General features: G+C 39.1%; 1 protein-coding gene across 2 annotated transcripts in view; it reads right to left on the bottom strand.

Annotated features, from left to right (window-relative positions):
• Positions 1-219: 219 nt before the first annotated feature.
• ube2kb (ubiquitin-conjugating enzyme E2Kb (UBC1 homolog, yeast)) overlaps positions 220-14,849 on the bottom strand; it is a 97,819-nt gene continuing 83,189 nt past the window's right edge. For both annotated transcript variants that reach the window (XM_080188606.1, XM_080188616.1), the window contains 3 exons: positions 10,107-10,206; positions 6,595-6,723; positions 220-665 (listed from right to left, as the gene is read on the bottom strand). In XM_080188606.1, coding sequence (XP_080044732.1) covers positions 591-665; positions 6,595-6,723; positions 10,107-10,206 — 304 coding nt within the window. In that variant the 3' untranslated portion in view covers positions 220-590. The remainder of the gene's footprint in view (positions 666-6,594; positions 6,724-10,106; positions 10,207-14,849) is intronic.

Below are 14,849 nucleotides of genomic sequence, written 5' to 3' on the forward strand. Positions count from 1 at the left end.
AATAATAACCAAGTAATATAGTCATGATCAGGAACAAGTTTCAACTTTTGATACCCATAAACGTTCAAAAACATCACATTAACTTGTGCATTAATGCCACGATTAAGCAGCCTCTCACTAAATATCAAACTAAATGGAAACTCTGGTCAGAATTATCATAAGTAATGGCTACATAAGCCATGACACAGTCAAAAAATAGAAAACAACCATTTTCTAAGATGCAGGCCACATTACATGTTTTTATTATCAAAAACAAGTTGATGCAATTGAAAGCCTTGGTCACTTGGTTAAACTGTACTAAAGCAGGTGTATTTGTCATCTTCAGAGATGAATGCAACTCAAACTCAGGATCCTTACAATGGAGAGTAGGAAAAAAATTAAAAAGTATTTCACGTTTCCCCTTTGTTTTAATTTACACAGATCTTTTGAGAGCTTTATTTACAGAGCATTGAATCCAGTCTCGTTTATAGCGATTATCACATATTACAGTGATGTTTAAAATGGAATCTATGCAGAACCCAGAAAGAACAAAGGGCAGAGATGTTTGTCAATGAAAGGGCATCTGGGCTATAGAAGTGATTCCAAATTCCTCAGTTACTGAGCAGTCGTTCTGTTGCACACTCCACATCCCAGGATTGTGAAGACAAGGCCACTATTACTGCATTCTGTAAAAGAAATACAGAAGTTAAAATCTGTTAAATTACCTACAATAGTCCATAATTAAACAATTTATATATAAAGTCTTGTTAAATTTAGCTCGTTAACAAAAACAGCAATGCAAACTATCATAGCACTATGAAAATGCATGAGGGGAAAAATATTACAATATATACATTGACAATAGTAGAAACTCACTTATTGCACAGTCCCTCAAATCATAATTACAACATTTATTGGAGAGAAAAACAGAGTTAAGTATAAATGGAAGCCATTTTGAGCAGTCAGGTAGTACAACCCTGACATAGGAATAGCAGTAGACTATTCCCCTTGTGCCCATTTCTTCATTTAATAAAATGATAAGTTACCTAACTTCCATTTATCCACCTTGTCCTCTATCTCTCAATACAAGCAGCTGAGAAATCCAGCAATATGAAATTTAAAATTGACAAATGTCCCATCATCACCTGTCATTGTATAGAAGAGAATACAAACTTCTACCACCACTTGTAGAAGTTATTTCCTAACCTCTCTTCTGAGAGACTTGGTTCTATGATTTAAATGTCCTGTATGCCCCTTAGTCCTAAACTTTTCAACCAGCCAACATTGTTTCCTTTCCTCTACCCTTTTAGTTCCAAGTTCAGGTATCATTCTAGTAAACTTTCACTTCCTCCAAAGCTAATATATACCCACCTAAGGCGAAGTGCCCAGAATTACCTAGAACCACAGAATCCCTACAATGCAAAGAGGCCAGTCAGCCTAATGTGTCTGTGCCAACCATCTGAAACAGCATTTTACCTAGGCCCACACTCCCTGCCCTATCCTTGTAATTCTACTCATTTACCGTGGCTAATGCATCTAAATCACACATCTTAGGACACTAAAGAGCAATTTAGCATGGTCAATCCATGTACCCTGCAGAACACTAAAAGGAAGCCCACACAGATACTGGGAGAATGTGCAAACTCCACACAGTCACCCAAGGCCAGAATTGAACCCAGATCCTTGGCACAGTTAAACTATAGAATCATAAAATCCTACAGTGCAGAAAGAGGCCCTTCGGCCCATCGAGTCTACACCGAACACCATCCCACCCAGGCCCTACCCCCATATCCCTACATATTATACCCACTAATCCCTCTAACCTACGCGTCTCTGGACACTAAGGGGCAATTTCTTAGCATGGCCAATCAACCTAACCCACACATCTTTGGACTGTGGGAGGAAACCTGAGTATCCGGACAAAACCCACACAGACACAAGGAGAATGTGCAAACTCCACACAAACAGTGACCTGAGCCGGGAATCGAACCCAGGACCCTGGAGCTGTGATGCAGCAGTGCTAACCACTGTGCCATAATGCCACCCATCTAGTATTTCAGCTGTCATCCAACTGGTGCCTCCCTGTACATGAATGTTACTCCTCGTTCTCAAGGCATTTCACAAGATTTGGTGCTTGCTTATGGCACTTCAACTGTCTATGTACACAGGCGCCACAGTCTCTTTGTCTCAACTATTTCAAGATTCTCACTGTTTAGAAAGTAATCTGACCTTTTTTAGGTCCAAAGTGGGTGCCCTCACACTTGTCTATAATGAAATCTATTTGCCACAGTTTTGTCTACTCATTTACCCCATTGATTTTTTTGGCAACCTATCCCACCTTTGTGGTATAAGCTGGCACTGAAACACGTTAAATTCTTTTAGATTGCCTCCCACTGACCTTGTCATTTCAGCTATTATCAGATTTGCCCAGTTTACCAATGGACAGTCTGACTCATCCTGTTCAGGATAGCCTTACGCAAATCTAAAATCTTGTTAGCTGTACCATGTGTCTCCTTTCAAGCACAACTTTGAATGCCATCATTTTATGATTGTTATTAGATAAATATGCATGCACCCATAGACTTAATTAAATCTTGCTTGTTAACCATTATTAACTCTAACTTGCCCTGCGTCCAACACTCCAGAATCATTGTCACAGCCTCAGGCAATTCTTTTATTTTTCTTCCGAGAATTAAATTAGGCAATATTAATTCAGGCAGAGCTCATATAAAGCGATTAGCATAGCCACTGGCAGAATGTTTGGAGCAGATTCCTTTATAACCACCATGGACAGCAAGAACTACTTGTAATTGTACAGCCTCTTTAACCGAATAGTACCTAACAGCATTTCACAGAAGCAGTATGAAATCAAACATGAGATTGAGCCACATAAGAGGGTGTTGGGATAGATGACCAAAGGCTTGGTATTAAGGAGTGTCTCAAAAGGAGGAACGAAGGTAGAGAGTTTAGGGAGAGAATTCTAGAACTTAACACCATTAACTAGATTAACACCAGGGATATTTAAGAGGTTGAAATTTGAGAACTGCCGATTGCGGATGAGGCCATGGACCAATTTGAAAACAAGGATGATAATTTTTAAATAAAAGCATTGTTTGATTGGGAACTAATGTTGGTCAGAGAGCATACAGGTGATAGGTGAACATTTTGCATGAGTTAGATCAGGGAAATGTTGACAGCATACAGTGCAAATCAGTCACATTTTCTACAAGTTCACCATCCTTGAATTAAAACTCAAAAAAATCCATTACTTATTTTACTTAGAGCTTAAAATACTTAAGATGGTGCCTTCAGCATTCTGTTAACCTGCAGACCCAAGTGCTTCTATTACTATAGTACCAAGCTTACCATCAAGAGCATAATCAAAACGCACTGCCTCACATTTAATTCATCTGCAAGTTTTTAGCTCAAGTACTACCAATCTCCAGCTCTGCTGAATTGCTAAATGTCAACTCTGACAAGATTGCTCTTGCAGCTCAGAAGAAACAATTCCTGATTTTCAGTAAATTTCACTGTATCCTCAAGCACCCACCTTTTTTCCTGGTGTCTCCATTCAGTCTCATTAAAATCATCCACAATTAGAGCAATTGCATTTTCTATTGTCCTCTTATATGCCCCATGTGCCTAAATTTCAACTTGCGCTGCAGTGGTTACCAGTTACTAATTTCCTATCCTTGTATTATGGAATGACATATATATATATAACACAGAGACCGGTCATTAAGCCCAACCAGTTCATGCATTTATGGTCCACTCAAACCTCCTCCCATTCTTCCTTATTTAACTATCAGCACAATCCTGTATGTCCTTCTCTCTCATATGGTTTTCTATAGGTATTCTACAGGGAGTAACTCACCTCCCAATTCCCCAAAGCCATCTACGAAGCACAAATCAGGAATGTGATGAAATACTCTTCCACTTGCCTGGATGAGTCCAGCTCAGACAGCCAAAAGCATCCCACTAGATTGGCACTCCACCCATTACCTTAAACATTCACTCCCTCCACCAATACAGTGGCTACAGTGTGCACCATCTGCAAGATGCACTGCAACTTGCCAAGGCTCTTTGACAACTCCTTGCAAAAAAGTACCTTAACTGCCAAGGCAGCAGATGTGTGGCAACGCCAACACTTACAAGTTCCCCTCCAAATACATAAAACGTCCTGACTTTGAAGTATAGCATTGCTCCTTTATTATCATTTGTAAAAATTCTCAAGCTTCCTGCTTTGCACCACTGTGGGTATACCTACACCTTAAATATTACAGTAGTTCAGTACAATGGCTCGTAACCACCTTGAGGGCAATTAAGGGTAAGCATTAAATCATGTTTGATTAACATTTTTTTAAAACTGTCTATTAAGATCTTCCACAATTTTTAAGACTTGTATTAAGTCAGTCCTTACATCTGCTATTTTCAAGGAGACCCGCAGCCTGGACACAACCTTGTATTTCTGATAACAGCCCTGCAAAACATTTTTTGCACCTTTTTCATCTTTTTATAACACAATGACCAGAATGTCTAACCAAAGTTTGATACATGTTTAGCATAACTTTTTAATTCTGACCCTCTCGTGCTTGGTTTGACTTTTTATGGTCTTAGTAACCAATTCAGCATTACTCAGTTCTATCTATATTATAGATCCTCCACTCATTTGTAACTACCATATAATTTACTTCTCCAATTTGCTGTTGGTACACCCTTGTGAAGTATTTAATAAATGGCAACTCCTGGCTATATTTTTTGAAAGACCAACAATATTTTACTAAGTATCTCAAAGTCCCACTACAATTCTAAAATACTTCACTTCAGAATGTATTAAAACCATGAATATCAAAACTATTACTAAATTGTAGCTTATTTGGCTTATTGAAATTTTTCTAATAAAGCCTTAATGTTCCTTGTATAAATGCTGGTTAAAAAAAACCTTCTTAAGGAAACAAGTCCCCTGTAGCTTTAAACTTGTGCCTAAATATACATCCAATTCATAAGGCAAAACAAAAAAGTTATCTTGCATACCAATGACTGCAGCTAGACACCTAAGGCACAAAGGCAGAAATGGGTTTTCTACTCACCTGCAAGCTAATGGATTGTTATAAAACCATTGCAGTTGTGAGCTTACTGTTTTCACATCAAGTCTGTGCACAATTCCAACACCAAAAACCACATTCATTGACTTGTCATGATTCAGGCATTCTCATTTATACAGCTGCCAGAAGGTTCCAGCATGCCTGACGTTACCAGCTCAATAAACAGATGCTATTGATATAAATAACTAATTCTGGCTCAAATTACCAGCTTGAATACATTCATAGATTTACACAAATACATCAGTACAATGGGGATATGAATAGAAAAGAACATTTCAAATGAAGAGTGTAGGAGGGTATGCTAGGAACAGCACCTGGCATACCTAAAAATGGGATGTCAACCTGGTAAAACTACATCACAGCAAATAAGCATGCACTAGACAGAGGTAAGCAATCCCACAACTAACAGATCCGATCGAAACTCTGCAGTACTGCCACATCCATTTGTGAATAGTGGTGGGCAATTAAACTCACTGGAAGAGGTGGCTCAACAAATATTCCCATCCTCAATAATGGGGCAGCCTAGCACATCAGTGCAGAAGAAAAGGCTGAAGCATTTGCCAGCTATCTTCAGAAGCATCAGCCAGATGATCCAGCTCAGTCCCCTCCTCCCTAGCATCACAGATGCCAGCCTTCACCAATTTAATTCACTCCATGTGATGTCGAGAAATGACTGAAGGCACTGGATACTGCGAAGGCTAAGGACCCTGAAATATTCTGGCAACAGTACTGAAAACTTGTGCTCCAGAACACAAATCAGGAGTGTGATGGAATACCCTCCATTTATCTGAATGAGTGCAGTTTCAACAACATGAGGAAAAAGAGGAAGAAACGCTATACCATCCAGGACAAAGCAACCCATTTAAATAAAAGCAATATACTGTGAATGCTGAAAATGTGAAATAAAGATAGAAAATGTCAGGTAGATTCTGGTGGAAGGGTCAATTAACTCAATGTTAAGTGTACTTCTCTCCATAAACACTGCCAAACCAGCTGAGTTTAGCCAGTATTTTCTGTTTTAACCTATTAAAGCAAACCATTTGATTTGCACCCCTTCTATATTCACTGCCTCCACTACAAATACACAGTGGCAGCAGCGTAAACCAGCTACAAGATAAACTGGTGTAATTCACCAAGACTCCTGTGACAGCACTTTTCAAATCAGCAACCTCTACCACCTAAAGGACAAGACAAAGTGCAAGGAAGCACCATCACTTGAAAGTTCCCCTTCAAGTCACATCCCATCACGAGCTGGAACTATTACCACCATTCCTTCGCTGTCATTAGCTCAAAATCCTGAAACTCCCTTCCTAACAGCACTGTGGGTGTTCATGTAACACATGGATTGCAGCGGTTCAAAGAGGCAGCACACCACAATCTTCTTTAGGGCAATCAGGGATAGGCAATAAATGCTAGAATAATGATTGTGTTAAAAAAGCTGCAAGTATAAAATGTGTCTAGAAGTGAGCACTTGATGCACGTGCTAGATAAAATTGCTCTCAATACTTACTTTATCAAAGCCCATAGCACACAGTTTGTCTACCTTTCTAGTGTACTCGGGGCTAGGAACTGGCGCTCCAGCATACACGTGTGCCCAGAGTCGGGCCGTCTGTTTAAACATCTCTGGATTTTGCTTGTACTGCAGAAAAAACACACCCTTTAAGTTCACTGCTCAAATAGAGGCTATAAAATTCATATCAATTTACTTTGATTAGTTAATATTTTAAGACTGACCATGTTGGAATTTAATGATGATTCAAATGCTGTAAATATGCTTTACAAATGAACAGAAGGGATTGATAAAACTGTAGGTCAAGAGACTGGCCTTGGCAGAGATCTGGAGCCAGACATCTATTGCTGATAAAGTGGCTCATTTTCTGAGACAATAGAGGTGAGGAGAAAAAAACAAAAGGAATCTGACCAGGATAAACAGAGTTACTAAAGAAACAATCTCAATTTCTGTTATCTATAAAGTAACACTCTACTGCAGACTCATTACCTGATAATCTAGCATTCATTCTAATTATTAATTATAAATTGCTGGCGGGGCTGGTAACCCTTGTCCACCTCTGTAACCTAAATTAATTTTTTTTTCTGGATTATCTTCAAATGAAAGAAACATGGCAAAAATGTCTTTTTTTTGAGGTCTGAAGATAACTTAGTACAGCTTCCAAATTTAGCGACAGATTGATAGCCATCTTTTGGAGGAGACATTAAACTGAGACTCTATTTGTCCTCTCAGGTACACGTAACAATCAAATGGCATTATTACAAAGAAAAAAAATCAAAAGAATGCTCTGTTGTGTCCTGCCTGATACTCATCACTCAACCAAGAGTAATGAGACAGATGGTTGATCACATATCACTGACATTTGTGGGACTTTGCTGTGTGTAAAGTGACTGTCGTGTTTCTTGCATAACTGACTAAAACCAGTGACTGTCAAATGAACAAAGAACAGTACAGCACAGAAAACAGGCCTTCCAGCCCTCCAAGCCCGTGCCGATTATGATGCCCCAGCTAAAGTAAAAAATATGCTGCCCTTATTCGGTCCATATCCCTATGCATGCACGCATCCAGATGCCTCCTAACTGCGAATGTGCCTGCCTCCACCACCTCCTCTGGCAACGTTCCAGACACCACCACTCTGCATGAAAAACTTTCCCCACACACCTCCCTTAAACTTTCCCCATTTCACCTTGAACTGTGCCCCCTTATAACTGGCATCCCACCCTTGGAAAAAGCCTCTGACTATCTACCCTGTTGATGCCTCTCAGTTTTGTGGACCTCTATCAGGTCTCCCCTCAGCCTCTGCATTTCTAGTGAAAACCATCCTGGCATATTAAATCTCTCCAAGTAGCCAATACCCTCGAGACCAGGCAGCATCCTGGTGAACGTTCTTTGCACTCTCTCCAAACTTCCATTTCCTTCTGGTAGCGTGGTGACCAGAACTGCATGCAACAATCCAAATGCAGCCTAACCAAGGTTTGATATTGCTGCAACACGATTTTCCAACTCTTATACGCAATGCCCTGACTGATGATGGCAACCATGCCATATGCTTTCTTAATCATTCCGGTCACCTGTGTTTCCACTTCTGGGAAACGTGGACCTGCACACCCAGAGCCCCCTGTATGTTAATGTTATAAGGGTTTTGCCACTTACAGCATAATTCACACCTAAATTTGATCCTGCAAAATGCCTTACCTCGTATCTGTCTGGATTAAACTCTGCCATTTCTGTGGCCACATCTCCAATCTATATCCTGTTGTATCCTCTGCACTATCAGCAACTTCATCAATCTTCATGCCACCTGCAAACTTACTAATCAGACCACTCACATTTTCCTCCAGATCATGTATATATACACTACAAACCAGAGGCTCCAGCACTGATCTAACTACAGATCTCCATTCTGAAAAACACTCTCCTGCTGCTACTTTGTCTTCTATAACCAAGCCAGTTCTGTACCAATCTAGCCAGCCCATCCCAAAACCCATGTGATTTTAGTTTTTGTACCAGTCTTCCATGTGAGACCTTGTCAAGCCCCTTAATAAAAGTCCAAATAAACTACATTCACAGCCTTTTCCTCAATTATCTTTGACACCTCTTCAAAAAACAAAATCAAGTTGGAGAGACATACCTTCCCCATATAAAACAATGCTGCCTGTCACTAACTAGTCCATTTTCTTCCAAATGTGCATATATGCTGTCCCTCAGTAACTTCTCCAAAAGCTTCCTCATCGCTGACGCCAGGCTAACTGGCCTATAATTTCCTGGATTACCCCTTTCTTTCTTAAACAAGTGCTCTGGGATGCTTAATGATCTTGAGAAACAAGTTCTTTCTTCATCATTTGCCATCAGGTACTCGCACCTAAAAAGTAATCTGCAATGTTATACTGGCAAACTGCTAGATCAGCTGTCAGATTCTCCTGTTTATGAAACCAATTTGCTTACTTTTTACACACCCTATTGTTACAATATGAAAAATTTCACACCACCATTCTTATTCTTAAAATACAAACTACGTTCAGTATTTACAAATAGGAAATGGCCCTGTGAACTGCTTTTGACTGTGCTCCACATTCATCACTTATCAGGATATGGTTGGGGTAGAGATGGTAGGAAGGAGGGGGAAAGGAATAAACTAAAAACTTACACTCAAACACTGCTCTCAAATCCACAATTTAAATTATTAGTTTCAGATCAATAATATTGGTCAAGTTCAACCCCTATCCCTCCTTAACAATAAGGTCCAATTGCAACCGTGCTTTTCGGCTCCTCTCAATCAAATCATGGATTTTCTTGGTCTGTAAAGTTCAGCGTCACTTCGTTGGTGTACTTACCAGGAATCAGAAGATACAATAAATAAACGTTACAAATATTTAAAACAAAAAATAATTTCTGTATGCTGCTTTTGATTTCCATGTTCCTTTATAAGGAATCACCAGCGCCCATTTTATTACAAAAAGTGAAAATTTACATTAGCAGCCAAAAAGAAATTCATGACAGCTTTATGAATCAGTATCAATATTTAATCTTGTTCATAATAAAATCTAGACCAATAAATTATTGGTACAGTAATTTTTCTCCTACATTCAGACAAGACTTAATTTTATTTAAAGTAAACTTCATTTGAGACAATTATAAATATGACCACTTTGGTGAGGTAAATGAAACATTAATGTCTATTAAAACGTCAACTATCTGAAGTAGGTATAACCCAATACCTCATATTAAGTTAGTAATTGTACATTAGTAGAGCTGTCCTGCTGAGATTGTTTACAAAAGAATGCTGAAATATAACTCAATGTTTAGCAGCATTTTAAAAGAGTTTTGTAAAACTTGTTTCTTCTCGGATGATTCTTAGGTCACCCTGTGACATAAACGAACAATAATTCAGGAATATTTTCATTTCTTCTGGAAACTGATCCCTTCCTATAGCTGGGTTTTTGATCAATTTTTAACAATTCAAGAACATAGACTTTCTGCACTGTTGCGGCCGCTGCCAAGCTTTTGCTAACCTGTTGTGCCACGACTGCATCCTGTGGGTCATCTGGTTCAGCTGCTGCCAGTAAGGCTTGTAACGATAATAAAACTGTTCTTAATGTCATAGCAGCTGCCCTAAAAATAGAATGGTGCAACAAAGTCACTGAACAGAGTACAAAATTCCAGATAGTTCATGTTCAACAAATCCCCATTATTGTACAGATCACTCCCGAAAACTTCTGAACAATATGCTGTGAATTGCAAGAAAGTATTAAATAAAAGTGTTTTTGGGCTCCATCCTAGTGAAGGATTACAGAGTACCAAAAGCAGAAGTATGGAAAAGCTCCAGTGTTCAGAATCTAGCATTCTGAATAGCGACCTAGAGTGAAGGAGAATAAACAATGTTATTCAGACAATAACATTTTGTTGTTGAGACAATGGTGGTCAAATACAAAAATGCAAATTGCTGAGAAGACACTGTTTGCACAAGTGGTTATAAAATTGCTAATTATCATCTTTGAGAATATCAGAACTGCCAGCTATCTTTGAACATTGGTTTCTGCACAAAGAAATGGGAAACAATAGTAGCTTCATATTAAAGAGATACTCATTAGATTTTGTATAACGACATTTAAATAAAACAAGAAATTTTAGTTAGCCCTAACTATGGTAATTCCAGAATATTCTGTGGTGCCCACATCAACATTTTTAACAATGAAATAATCTCAGTTAACTATTTCTTCTGCCTGTGGGTGAAAGACAAATATAGCTATTGCAAAAACTGCAAATTAGTTTTGTACATATTTTGAATACAACTTAATAATCATTTACTTAATAGCCAAAGTAAAATCCATGAAGGGCCTGCTGAAAATGCTGAAAGATTCTATTTCCTTTAACAATTCTTACAATTTTTCCACTTGCACAGAGTATGGTCAGTATAAATGCTGCCAGAAGGTTCCAGTTTTGCTCAGCACCTTCAAATGAGAAGAAACTCGGTAGAATTTTTTTTTAAACACTGTGTACTAAACTTTAGGTTGCAAAACAACTAAAGGTAATGAGAAGAAAGGAATGGACTCTCCTATAATTATCAAGTCAAACCAACTCTGAAATATCATAGGACAATTCCCATACCACTATTGCCTGTCATAGCACAGCCAAATAAAGTGAAACCTACTCTATACAACCCCAATATCCTAGTTCTAATCCATACATTTCAAGTATTGCCCATCTGTTATTATTTCCTCTTTGTCCTCCATTTCTGCCATTCCCACATCCGTCCTCCACTGCCACTAATAGAAATACTCTGAGCAATTTACAGCATCGAATAAATGCAGTCAGCCCATTCAACATTTAACCTCATGGGTCAATTCTGTTTAAAAAAACTTAAGGTAGGCTTTTAGCAGTCAGCAAACAGCGCAGCTCTTAAAAACTGTCCTAATTCTAAATAGCAACAAGCCTAAAAATATCGGATTTTTAAAAAATTGTGTTTTACTTCATTAAAATTTTAAAAATGGCCTCTCCAGTGCCTGTAGGTTTTTCCAGCAAATATCTGAGACAAATGCAAACAAGGACTACCCAAAGCTCAATCCTTGGTCTCCATTACTTAATTGCAGTAGGTACATTTCTTAAAATAAGGAAAGGGAAAACTATGCACAGGTCCAATCCTTACTGAAGGGGGAGGAGAAAGGGATGCTGACAGTTTCAAGAGTAATGGGAATAAATGAAACTTAAGAGGAGAAAACAAAACATAGCAACTTAAAATATGATCACAATCATTGGCAGATATCAAGAGATTTTTTCTTGAGTCATGAGACACAAGAATCAGTTTCTTATCTGCAAACTGACATTTCAGTTCCTTTTTTGAATTTTGGATAATCAATTTTTTCATTTATTAGTAATCTATACAATATATGTGACTACAAATCTGCAACAATGAGGCTTACACTTAACAGCTGTCTGGAATAACTTATCAAACCACACAATTATATCAAATTTGCTATGAAAACCACAAAAGAAATAAAACCAGAGGAACCAAGCATCATCAACCCAAGGGCTGGATTCTAACACATCAAAGACACGGTGGATCCTGCAAGGGCCAACTCACCTGCACCTAGTAACTTGTGCCAACATTTAGGAGAGCTGACTTAGACAGATAAAAGAAGTCTGTAAGTCAGTCTCAGACAACATCCCAGACTCCTAAATCACCATCCCTAGTTATGTCAAGTTCCACCAGAGGGACAGACCCACCAGAGGGGGCAGAGTTCCACCATCTTAAAGTAAAATACAGTGATATACAGTCAGGACAGAGTGGCCCTGGAGTCTCCAACAATAATTCTAAACTGTATGATTTCTCCCAGATGCCAGGGTCAAGGATGTCACAGGACTGGTGCAGGGCATTCTGAAGGCAGAGGGTGATCAGTCAGAGATCATGGTCCATTTTGAGATCAATGACATAAGAAGAAAGAAAATAATGTCCTTCAAGCAGACGTTAGGTAGGAAACTGAAAAGCAAGACTTCAAAGGTAGCAATCTTCAAATTTCTCCCAATGCTTTGCAATAATGAATTATAGGAATAAAAGGACAGAAGAGAAACCACGTTAATCCAGAGAGCAGTACAAAGAGAGGCATGTTAAGGCTATGCTGAATGTCATTTATTTCAATGCAAAGAGCCTTGCATGCAAGGCTGATGAACCGAGGACATTATTAGTAATGACATCATACTCCCATGTGTTATCACAGCAACATGGTTAAAGGGAGGGACAGGACTGGCAGCTTAAGATTCCTGGGTATAGAATCTTCAGGTAAGACGGGGGAAGGGATATTTCAGCAAACTCCTCAATTGAGGCCATATGGACGGAACTTAAACACAATCACTTTGGAGTGTTCTACAGGCCCCCCCAGTCAGGGAGTAATATAAAAGTAGATATGTAGGCCATATCTCAGAATAGGATAATAATAGTAGCGAATTAAAATTTCCTCAATAATAATTGGGATTGGCAAAGTGTGAAAGGCTTAGAGGGGGCAGAATACTTAAAGTGCATTCAGAAGAGCTTTTGGAGCCAGCATGTAGAAAGTCCTACAAGGAAAGAGGTTAGTGCAGTTTGAATTATTTGTCACAAGTAAGGCTTACATTAACACTGCAAAGAAGTTACCGTGAAAGGGGTCAGTGCATAATCTAACTTTAGAGAACAGAGCCAGGTAAGTGGTAGAGGCATCAGCGAGGGAGCATTTTGGTGACAGTGACCATAACTCAAGGTATTTGGGATCAGACAGAGAAAGGACACGTCCCTTTTCTTCATGCTCTGCCACTTTTCATTAGGCTCACATCCAATCTTTGTTAGTTCTGGAAAAGGACAAAATGGATCGGAAATAAGGTTTCTGAATTGGGGAAGGCTGATTTTAATAGAATAAGACAGGATCTGGCCTAAGTGGACTGGGAGCATCATGTAGGAATATCCACATGAGAACAGTGGAGATCATTTAAAAGGGAAAGAGAGAGAATACAGCAAGTACAATGTCAACATGTTCCAGTAAAGATAAGGGTGGGACCAGCAAGTCCAGAGAACCCTAGATGTCACGGGGTTATACAGCATTGGATAAGTGGAAGGAAAAAGAGGAGTAGTAAGGCAGATTCAGGGGGCTCAAAACAGTGAATGCCAAAGGGAAGTATGGGAAAGTGCCGGAGGGTACAAGGAAAAGAAATTTGGAAAGCATAAGAGGGCAGAATAAAGGAGAATTCCAAGGTGTTTTATAAATACATTAAGGACAAGAGTAGGACCCATTAGAGACCAAAGTGGCAACCTCTGTGTAGAGCCAAAAGACGTAGATGAGGTATTGAATCAGTATTTTGCATTGGTGTTCACTATGGAGAGGATGATGTAGGTATAGAAAGCAGGAAGAGGACTATGATATAATTGAACAGATTAGCTTCAAGAAGGTGATGATGTTAGTGGTTTTAGCAGGTTTACAAGTTTAAAAATCCCCAGGCCCAGATTAGATGCCTCCTTGGCTGGTGTGTGAGACAAAGGAGGAGATTGCAAGGGCTCTGGTTCTAATTTTCAAATCAACTCTGGCCACAGAGATGACAGAGGACTGGGATATAGCTGATGTGATACCATTATTTGAGAAGATAAGTAGGGAAAACCGAGTAATTACAGGTCAGTGAATCTAACAGAGGTAGGAAAATTATTGGAAAAAATTCTGAGGGAAGAATTAATCTCCACTTGGATTAATCAAGAATACTCAGCATGGCTTTATAGGAGAGATCATGGCTAATCAATTTAACTGAATTTTTCAAGGAGGCACCAGTGTTTAATGAGGGCAGAACAATTGGTGTAGTAAAGTTTTAAAATTTATTTATTCGTGTCACAAGTAGGCTTACATTAACACTCCAATGAAGTTATTGTGAAAATCCCCTAGTCGCCACACTCTCACACCTGTTCGGGTACACCAAGGGAGAATTTAGCAAGGCCAATCCACCAAACCAGCATCTTTTGCACAGTGGGAGTAAGCCGGAACACCCAAAGGAAACCCATGCAGACACAGGGAGAACATGCAGACTCCATACAGACAGTTGACCCAAGCCAGGAATTAAATTCAGGTCCTCAGCACCGAGGCAACAGTACAAACACTGTGCCACCCTAAGGCTTTTGACAATAGGAAATTGATCAAGGTGGTAAGAGCTCATGTGATCCAGGGCAATTTGGCAAATTGGATCCAGAATTAGCTTAGTGGCAGAAGGTAATGGTTGAAGGTTGTTTTATGACTGCGAGCCAGTGT

Source organism: Carcharhinus amblyrhynchos, chromosome 1 (assembly GCF_965287045.1).
Source record: "Carcharhinus amblyrhynchos chromosome 1, sCarAmb.v2.hapA, whole genome shotgun sequence".
NCBI lineage: Eukaryota > Metazoa > Chordata > Chondrichthyes > Carcharhiniformes > Carcharhinidae > Carcharhinus > Carcharhinus amblyrhynchos.